Raw genomic sequence first — 10,078 nt, forward strand, 5'->3', positions numbered from 1 at the left:
ACAACATGTATTCCTAAATATCTAGGGATCCAAAATCGAAGCAATTTCTAACAGCAATAATGTCCAACGGTTCGATGCCTTACTCACACAAGGATGCACATATACATTGTATAGAGTGGCATTTTGTCTAAACCGGGAGGAACTTCAATTTCGCAATATTGGTCATGGGCTAGAGTTGAAATTGATAACACATACTATTGTGGATCCATTCATGAAGCCAATCCAATTTCTTCCATTTCCAAAGTATCTTATGCCATTTCATGAGGTTTACCAACAACCGCATAAGACATTCGTAGGTAATAACCCTTCTTTCCATATAGTTTATATATATATATATATATATATCACTAACGCCTGAAGTCTAAATGATTCAAAGGTAACTAATCATATGTGAATTGTTCAGATGTTATTGGCATAGTTCTTCATTTGGAACCATTAAAGCATATCGGTGGAAGACCGTATAGAGAAGCTGTACTAATGGATTCTAGGTGGCACTAATTTTCATATATACATTCTTTTTTAACAGCATTATGCATTTGTTAGGTCTTATTCAGACGATTAAGGTTTTTAATAGGTGGGATCTAATCATCGTGGGGGTATGGACTGACCTCTTGCAAAGAAATGCTCTACGATGGTCGTTAGCTAGAGTTGACAAGAACATAATTATTGGAACTTTGCTGTGTTGTAACCATAATCACAGTAATTTCTTCTGTGCCTAACATCTTTCAATATATACTTAATTCTTACTCTTATTAATAATTATATAATTATATACTATTATAACAATAGGGTGCTTGGAAACCTTGGACCACAGCACTATTCATTTCAACCCGGATCATCACACTATATACTGCTTGAAGAGTGAGTGGTTCTTATAATATATTTATAGATTATAGATATAGATACAATTAGAATGACAATAATTTAAAATAATCATGTCCTTACAAATCATGTTCTAAATTGCAGCAATTCGTCGTTCGTTGATTGACAATCCAAGGAGTCGTTTCATCGACAAATTTCTAGAGAACAGACGAGCACATTTGGCGACTGTAACATCGGATTGAGACATGTGTTCTAGCTTGTTATAGTAGAATACTTTGTTAGTCATGTATCAGATGAAACTTGTTAATAATGATTTGTATTATGTTTTTATTGGTCGTGTGTTCGATCTCAATGTTAACCGCTTTGTATAGAACTATGTGACCTCTCTATTATCTAATAAATAAGTTCATCATCATTAGTTTGTTTGTCAGTGTTCTTATTAGTAACTACTTCCTTTACAGTGGGGCATTTTTCTGGTTTCTTGTTCTGTCTGCTTGTATATATGAGGTTGGCTTTCGTGTGTGCTGTTGCTTCTTATAAAACCAGCAGCAGAGAAATCTCGGGTTGATTTATCATGTGAATTTACAACAGTTACTGGCTCAGTGAATAAGTTATATGCCATCCAACATAGGCATTCAGGCACTCAGGCACACAAAAACTGAGCTAAACAACATTGCAACACACATGTAACAGGGCCACGACCAGGTCCAAGTGGCCAACACGACAAGTATACATGTGACACAGCTTGACAGCCAACACTTGGAGTCTTGGACAACAACACACACTTTTTGGATAGCAAACAGCAAGGCAACGCACACCAACAACGGTATATGTACAACACAGGATTGCCATTCGCCAATAGCATACATAGTACTTGGAGTCTTGGACAGCAGGTCAGCAGTACACACCACTTGACTTGGACAGCGTAACAAAGCAAAGAAAATATAAGTATTTAGATAATCAAAGCAAAGAAAATGATATAAATAATTCAATATTACCTTTGAGAAACATCAAGTCGCCATATGAATTTCCAAAATCCCAGTAACAATGCAAATGCGGGATGCACACAACCACTTACACCAAGTTTCATACAAAAAATCTCAGTAAAATTTTGTTTGAGTTGTCTTGATAGAAAGTAGTGCTGGTGGTTATAAATGTGTCTTTCAGTGGTTGTGTGCACACTCTGTTTGTCTAATTTACATGCAGTGGCAACTTTGTTGTAGTGTTGCGGTTCTAAAGTACTATTGTATTTCAGTTCGAAGACCTGGGAGAACATTTTGGTTCACCTGAATAAAGTGGAGACAAAAAATTCAAGAAATGGCCCTCCCGATGCTGCTTTATTTAGTGCGTGAAATTTGAAAGACATTTTATACTAAGACTTTAATCAAACTGCCATACTACAGATTCAGAGAAGTGAGCTCTCAAAACCCAAACCTGAGGTGATATCAATTTCTAGATTTGAGCACGAGTCACTCTATTAGAGCATGGCTGAAATCCTACCTTCCTTTCCTTTTTGTAAGAATAGAGAACCTAAACCAAACAAAGAAGACAAATCTTATAAAGGCTCAGAAGTATTCATTGGTTTCTCTTGTCAGGGATCTAAAAATAGGTATGTATTTTTTGTCATCACATCCTCAAGTTAGGTCCGATGAGAAAAGCAAGCAAAAGAAAGGAGTGTCAAAATCCAAAGAAAATATAAAAGAAATTGAAGGTGATAAATGGACAGTCCTCACCCACCCCTACTCTGATCCAAGCATATCCCTTCACAACGAGTGTACCTTGATCCGTGCGGTGGGGGCTCCTGGCCGACCACGAGGATGGCGCAGCTGTAGCTCCCACCGATTCCGCAGCAGCTTTATCCGTGAGATCGACAACTTACTGGCTCTGTTGAATGGCTCTTGCTCTTGTTATTACCACTGCTGTCACTGCTCCCTTGGGACTGAGATGTATTTGTCTCAGGTGTTGAAGTTGCAAGGCCAGTTGGAAAAACTCCTAGCAAATCCATACTTGAAATGGATATCTGGGTCCTCGCTGTTGCATGTAAAGAAAACTCAGGTGTGTTGCATTTTGAGAAAGACACGCAAAATTTGAGAAAGGCATTCTGCTGTCAGCAAGAGAAATTACCTGGAGCTCAGATAGGATCCCAAGAAAAAGTAAAGGCCCTCATAAGATTTGAATTGCTCAAATAATTTGATGCAAGCATCAACCCCTAGCTGCTCAGAGTATTCTTTCGCGGCCTGCATATGTCCCCCAAGATTTCACAATAATTAGAACCAAGAAGGAAGAAAATAAATGCCAATGGGTTGGTACAGAGGGGGAGGGGGCATAAGAAACTGAACAAGAATACCTGCACAACAATCTGAAGATTTCCCCTCAGATTAACCAGTAGAAGGTCTTTCATGCATTCCAAAGCCCACTCTCGACAATGTTCCAAAGAACTCAACAAGTGTCTGTCCAAGGAAGTTTTTAATGGGCAAAACATAAAAAAAGATATCTAAAAATAACTGAAGTCGACAAACCTGTGGTTCAATGACATGGGTATTTACAATGGCACGCTTGATATCAGGCAACTCTGAGTAATGCTGCATTACAAAATGTAAGGTTAGTTAAACAGGAATACGAAGCGGAGATATCAGCTGCACCAATGCAAAGGTACTGACCTGGAGGGCTCGCAAGTACAACCCAGCCTTTTTTAATAAGACGTTTGTCAAGTGGGGTAATAGCAGCATAAAAGGGCATGTCTTCTGTGAGAATGACAGGCAAAACCTGGACTACTTAACGCCGACTGTCCCACACAACAGTTCAGTTCCACATTGGAAAGAAAGTGCTCAATGTAAAATCCTCATATGCATTTTGTTTTATACCAGCAGAATAACAGAAGTAGCAGATCCCCTAGGTGGCTAGGTAAGGTTACCGCTTACCTGACAGATGCTGCATTTCATGTCATCAACGGTTGATTTGTTGACTTCTAAAGCGACCTGACTATATATGCTTCTTTTGAGGCATTTTGTGAACTGCTCCTCCGAAAGAGCTGTGCTCACAGAGCCTATTCTCTCCTCCAGTGCCAATAATTTCTATTCAGAATGCATGTAAAGAAAACTCAGGTGTGTTGCATTTTGAGAAAGACACGCAAAATTTGAGAAAGGCATTCCGCTGTCAGCAAGAGAAATTACCTGGAGCTCAGATAGGATCCCAATAAAAAGTAAAGGCCCTCATAAGATTTGAATTGCTCAAATAATTTGATGCAAGCATCAACCCCTAGCTGCTTAGAGTATTCTTTCGCAGCCTGCATATGTCCCCCAAGATTTCACAATAATTAGAACCAAGAAGGAAGAAAATAAATGCCAATGGGTTGGTACAGAGGGGGAGGGGGCATAAGAAACTGAACAGGAATACCTGCACAACAATCTGAAGATTTCCCCTCAGATTAACCAGTAGAAGGTCTTTCATGCATTCCAAAGCCCACTCTCGACAATGTTCCAAAGAACTCAACAAGTGTCTGTCCAAGGAAGTTGTTAATGGGCAAAACATAAAAAAGATATCTGAAAATAACTGAAGTCGACAAACCTGTGGTTCAATGACATGGGTATTTACAATGGCACACTTGATATCAGGCAACTCTGAGTAATGCTGCATTACAAAATGTAAGGTTAGTTAAACAGGAATACGAAGCGGAGATATCAGCTGCACCAATGCGAAGGTACTGACCTGGAGGGCTCGCAAGTACAACCCAGCCTTTTTTAATAAGACGTTTGGGAAGTGGGGTAATAGCAGCATAAAAGGGCCTGTCTTCTGTGAGAATGACAGGCAAAACCTAGACTACTTAACGCCGACTGTCCCACACAACAGGTCAGTTCCACATTGGAAAGAAAGTGCTCAATGTAAAATCCTCATATGCATTTTGTTTTATACCAGCAGAATAACAGAAATAGCAGATCCCCTAGGTGGCTAGGTAAGGTTACCGCTTACCTGACAGATGCTGCATTTCATGTCATCAACGGTTGATTTGTTGACTTCTAAAGCGACCTAACTATATATGCTTCTTTTGAGGCATTTTGTGAACTGCTCCTCCAAAAGAGATGTGCTCACAGAGCCTATTCTCTCCTCCAGTGCCAATAATTCCTGTTCAGAAGATACAAGCACCTCTTCCGTGAGGATAAATATGAACGAAGAGTATTTCGTAAAGGATCATAGTTACTGCTCGAATCACAGTAAGGGCTTCAAACACAGAATAAGGAAGAATCCTCCAGAAAGAAAAGCATCCTCTAATAAAACCCCTCCACCATTCAGGCAGGACAAGACACGATAAAAGATAGTACCTCATAGGACATATCATCAATATCCATCCGCATGTCTCTATGCCGATCATAGGAGGCAAAGGCGCCAAAAAATAGATTAGCCTCCAGCATTAGCAATTGCTGCAAAAAAAGTTTATTCAAGGTTTCAGGCAAAAGAAAGATGATAACGGGCTTGTGGAGCAAAGGGTAAAAAAGAACTAACATCATAGGTCAGCTCTGCTTGCTGTTCAATCCTCTCCAATGCAACCAAAACCTACAGAAATAAACCTATTTCATTCCAAAATGTTACACTTAAACCACCATCGTAGTCAAAGTTATGGATATTTATCAAAATCAAGACCAGTATCACTATATATTTAACTGGATTATAATGACATAAGATCTAACAACGAAAACATAACAACTGGAACCAGTATAGGAAACATTTTAGAAAGCAACCTCTGTAATTCCTTCCATGGTTATGTGTCTATGGCTGTCCCTCTCCCCTATGAGATTATGGAACATTTGTCGAGGACTTTCTTCAAAAAGGGAGCTTGGTCTTCCCCTTTCAGCTCGAGTACTCGAGCGACGACGATGACTAGACGAGAAAATGTTATTATCAAATTCCACAAAGAATGGCCTTATTGAACTCTCAGTGGAGACTTCTTCCAATGAAAGATGTTCCTGAGCTGGCTGTACATCCTTTGTGGATGACTCATGCAGAGAAAGCACGCCATCTACTCTTCCATCTGGAACCAAGTTGTAGAAATAAAATTTGAAGCTCAAATGAGTTACAACAACTGAAAACAGAATCAATAAAACCAAATAACGAACCTACTTTGAGTATATCAGTATCTTGTCAAACTCCCCCCTTTCAGCAAATGCAGCAACAACTTTAGGGGTGCCCTAGCCTTTATGTATATTTGCAGTGCAAGATCATTGTCCACAGTCTACATAAAAGTGCACACACTTAGCAAACAATCAATACATAAGTGAATGTAAATTGGCAAAGTATAGTAAGATCCATGCATCAACAAACACGGTATGACATGCCTTACCTTAGCTGGGACGTGTGGAACTATTGTGTGTACTGCTTGTCACCTTCAAAGCATTAATTCTGCAAAGTTAACTATGAAATCGTAACCACAAGGGATAAAATTCAGAAGTTATAAAAATGAGGTGTTATACAAAAGACAACTATTGGCAATGACAACTACTCAACTGGTAGGTTAAACTTGACTTTTTAAAATAGTAGTAGAAACGAGTTGTGTACCAAGGAATACAACTTCAAAAAATTGATATTACGTGAGCTACATATATTTTATTCTGTTTTCTCACAGCCCTGACTGTCCCTAGAATGTTTTACTTTACCTAGACCATGGGCACATTTATGAACACAATATCAAGAAAAACATATCCATGTTGTCTGATTACCATGGGCGCATATATATGTGTTAAGATACCCTTCCTTAAAAGTTTCAACTTGGTGTCTCTATTGATTCATACAACATGTTCGCGGTACCTGAAAGAAGGTAAGCAGACAAATGTAACCTCTCTTAATTCAGGCATGATAGGGAGGTCTACTATTCAAACAAAATAAAATTGCATGCAAAGGTCTACTACTACACATTGTTCAATGGTAGCAGGTGGGCTTGGGAGAGATATAGTAGATGTGTTTCCTGTCCAGAATTGCAATAATCTAAGTATGAATATGACTAACCTTTTTCTACACAGGTCTGTTGGTAGACTAAAAGACGTAGATGGATCCGTTCAACAATAACGATGTTCGACCTCCATTAAGAGAATTGTCTAGCAACACCCTTGAAGGTATATCTACTAATAAAATGCAATATTTGATCTCTCACCAAGGTTTTAAAAAGGAAAATAACGATGTTCATATTGTGTAGATGAATGTCCAGAGATACCTTTCAGCGATGGAAGCATAATTGATTTAACTAAATCGTGTGATAACACTCAAGGTGAATATGTTTGTTTACTATTGACAATGGAGATTATTAATGGGTAATATATGATGGTTCAGGAGGTCGAACTGATGCGAGACAATGTAAGAGAGAAAGAGAAAGAGCACGATATGCGGCGATGAGTGTTGAAAAAAAACGAATTGAAGAACCGTCGTCAGTCACGCAAAAAAGAGAACGTTGTTCACCATGAGTATTCAAAAGGTAAATTAAGGCTGCTTGTGCTTCACTCATCTTTAAAATAATGCTTTTCTTATGTGTTATTGGGTTACTTTGTGTAGATGATTGTCCAGATGTGGCTATAGGCGACGGAAGCATCATTGATTGTACTATACCGTGTGGTATCACTCTAGGTAATTACATTTCTTTGTTATGTTAATTTAACAACAACGATTAATAATGGAAAAGGATATAACTGATTAGGTGGATGTGATGATGCGAGACAACGTAAGAGGGAAAGAGAAAGAACACGATACGCCATGATGAGTGCTGAAAATAAAAATGAATTGAAGAGGCGTCGTCAGTCAAGCAAAAATGAAAATGTTGTGCACCATGAGCGTTCAAAAGGTATGTTAACTATGCTCGTGTGTCACTCATCTTTAAAGTAATGCTTTTCTTATGTGCTCTTGGGTTAGTTTGTAGATTGCAGCATACCTGCACACAAAGAGAATAATAATCATCAAAGCATTGACACTCTAGGTTATTATGTTTCTGTGTTATGTTATTGAAAGACGAAAATTATAACAAATGTGCCCCAATAGTGAGTTGAGCTCTCATCATTCAACCTATAATATATACACCTAAGAGCTTTGTTACTTTCAACTTTAAGGCGCATCAGCTCAGACGGGTCATCAACATGATTCCAATCCAAGTTCAGAAGTTTTAGATGCAAGGGAACGTAAGAGAATTCGAGAATAGAATCGATTTGCAACTCTAACAAGGGAACAAAGGGCATTGTGTAATACTAAACCATGTCAAAAGAGTGCAAGGGAAAACTATAGTAGAAGACAACAAGAAATGCTAGCTCAAGACTCGATCGCCATTGAGAATCCGAAGTTTACGCCGGAGCTTGTGTGGAGTTCAGCAGATTCTCAACCTCCTACTGTGTCTCTATCTAGCTCCAAGGACATGGTTATCTCTGAGTTGAGTGCAACACCTTTTGTTTATGCTTCATTGCAGACTAAGGATGTTGACATGGACAAAATGACACAGTCTCCTAGAAGACAACGACATGAGCATCATGTGTCGTCTGGCGAAAGACAGAGCCTGATATCTTGTCAAAACCAGAAATTTCAATCTGCCATTAGAAGAAACTTTGCTACTGCAACTAGGGATCACGGAATGGAAGGCGGTGAGCACAATGAAATTGATCACGCGATTGCTTCAGAGATCGAAAACAACAGTAATTACTAATTCATCCTTAATTGATATGATACTTAACTTATAGTGGCCAATTGATTTAACACAACTTTCCGTCAATAGAAAGTACAAGCCCATGTCCAGTCACTGCTCCACATAGTGACATAATGACTGAAGGAGCAGACGTTGGGATGCAACGACAGATAACCCCGAATGTCACCACCAATGGTAATTACAAGCTCCTTCCACAATTAGTTCTCTAATTCTTCTTAGTGGTTAAAACCATGTGAATCAATAGATGCCGATGAAGGTGTGCTCTTTGTAGAGAATCATGACGAGGATGTACTTTTTGAAGATGATGACGAAGAAGATGGATACCTATTCGCTGGGCAAGGTACTTACATAATGTTTGTAATAGTATATATATAGGATATATGATTTGAAAGTTTCTAAAGTTATTCGTCTTACCCGTTCTTCCTCGAAAACAAATTTAGATGGTGAATCTATTGAGGATATCGAGATTGATGAAACCCAAGATGCCTTTACTGTCAACCCTGACGTACCTGACTTGTACGACAAGGTGTATAGTAACATACCTGAAGAAACACATTTGCTGAGCACTGTTGCTGACTGCGATTACTGCAAAGCGAAGAAGTTTCAGTATGAACCACCTGGATTTTGTTGTCGTAATGGACAGATTGATCTAGCCCCGTTCGAGACACCACCCCAACTTAGGAGGCTGTGGGAGTGCTCAGATGCTGATGCGAGGCACTTCCGTGATAACATTCGATTTTTTAACGGCCATTTCTCATTCACTTCTCTATATTGTTGCCTTGATAGTATGACTACAAACATGGATTGTGGTATCTACACGTTTCGTGCACATGGCATGATGTACCACAACGTAAGGTCGTTCGGTAGGGAAGTTGGGGCGGAACATAAACACCTTGAACTCTACTTCTACGATGATGATCCCAACCTCGAGCATAGATATCGTAAATGTGAGAGCACCTAGAGGGGGGGGTGAATAGGTGATCCTGTAAAACTTAAAACTTAAGCCACAAAACTTGGTTAAGTGTTAGCACAATAATCACCAAGTGGCTAGAGAGAAGAACTTGCACAAAACGATAACCACAAAGAGATCAACACATAGATGACACAGTGGTTTATCCCGTGGTTCGGCCAAGTACAAAACTTGCCTACTCCACGTTGTGGCGTCCCAACGGACGAGAGTTGCACTCAACTCCTCTCAAGTGATCCCATGATCAACTTGAATACCACGGTGTTTTGCTTTTCTTTTCTTATCCCGTTTGCGAGGAATCTCCACAACTTGGAGCCTCTCGCCCTTACACTTTTGATGTTCACAAAGAATCACGGAGTAAGGGAGGGATGAGCAACTCACACAAGACTCAAAAATCAGAGCAACAACACGCACACAAGTCGCAACAAGAGCTCGCAACACAACTTAATGAGTTCACAACTCCACCAGAGCTCTATATGCTATCACAAAGAAACAAATGCGCGGAATCGATGTCTTGGTGTTTAGGAATGTTGTGAGTATGCTTGATGTTCTCCTCCATGCGCCTAGGGGTCTCTTTTATAGCCCCAAGGCAGCTAGGAGCCGTTGAGAGCAATCAGGGA

At 39.5% G+C, this 10,078-nt stretch overlaps 2 protein-coding genes, 2 long non-coding RNA genes and 1 other non-coding gene across 5 annotated transcripts; 1 reads left to right on the forward strand and 4 right to left on the reverse strand.

Moving 5' to 3' along the window:
• Positions 1–233: 233 nt before the first annotated feature.
• LOC111589726 (uncharacterized) lies at positions 234–668 on the forward strand. Its single transcript, XR_002748817.1, has 3 exons — positions 234–296; positions 404–488; positions 575–668. It is a non-coding gene; the product is annotated as an uncharacterized lncRNA (long non-coding RNA).
• A 1,711-nt stretch (positions 669–2,379) lies between these two features.
• Positions 2,380–2,461, reverse strand: LOC111589814 (small nucleolar RNA R41). The gene has a single exon (XR_004851651.1). It is a non-coding gene; the product is annotated as a small nucleolar RNA R41 (small nucleolar RNA).
• Positions 2,462–2,762: 301 nt separating this feature from the next.
• Positions 2,763–3,241, reverse strand: LOC109940847 (clathrin heavy chain 1-like). The gene is made up of 3 exons (XM_020541180.1): positions 3,170–3,241; positions 2,947–3,059; positions 2,763–2,853 (listed from the first exon to the last, which is right to left on the reverse strand). The coding sequence occupies exons 1-3, from the start codon at positions 3,221–3,223 to the stop codon at positions 2,778–2,780; spliced, it is 243 nt and encodes an 80-aa protein (XP_020396769.1). The 5' UTR covers positions 3,224–3,241; the 3' UTR covers positions 2,763–2,777.
• Positions 3,242–3,245: 4 nt separating this feature from the next.
• Positions 3,246–3,521, reverse strand: LOC109940848 (uncharacterized). Its single transcript, XR_002263552.1, has 3 exons — positions 3,483–3,521; positions 3,342–3,404; positions 3,246–3,272 (listed from the first exon to the last, which is right to left on the reverse strand). It is a non-coding gene; the product is annotated as an uncharacterized lncRNA (long non-coding RNA).
• Positions 3,522–3,722: 201 nt separating this feature from the next.
• On the reverse strand, positions 3,723–5,832 carry LOC103632310 (probable E3 ubiquitin-protein ligase HIP1). Its single transcript, XM_035961226.1, has 4 exons — positions 5,559–5,832; positions 5,323–5,373; positions 5,142–5,240; positions 3,723–3,896 (listed from the first exon to the last, which is right to left on the reverse strand). Exons 1-4 carry the CDS (start codon positions 5,622–5,624, stop codon positions 3,723–3,725), a joined length of 390 nt encoding a protein of 129 aa, XP_035817119.1. The 5' UTR covers positions 5,625–5,832.
• Between the last annotated feature and the right edge of the window lie 4,246 nt (positions 5,833–10,078).

This window comes from Zea mays, chromosome 7 (assembly GCF_902167145.1).
Source record: "Zea mays cultivar B73 chromosome 7, Zm-B73-REFERENCE-NAM-5.0, whole genome shotgun sequence".
In the NCBI taxonomy this organism is placed as follows: Eukaryota; Viridiplantae; Streptophyta; class Magnoliopsida; order Poales; family Poaceae; genus Zea; species Zea mays.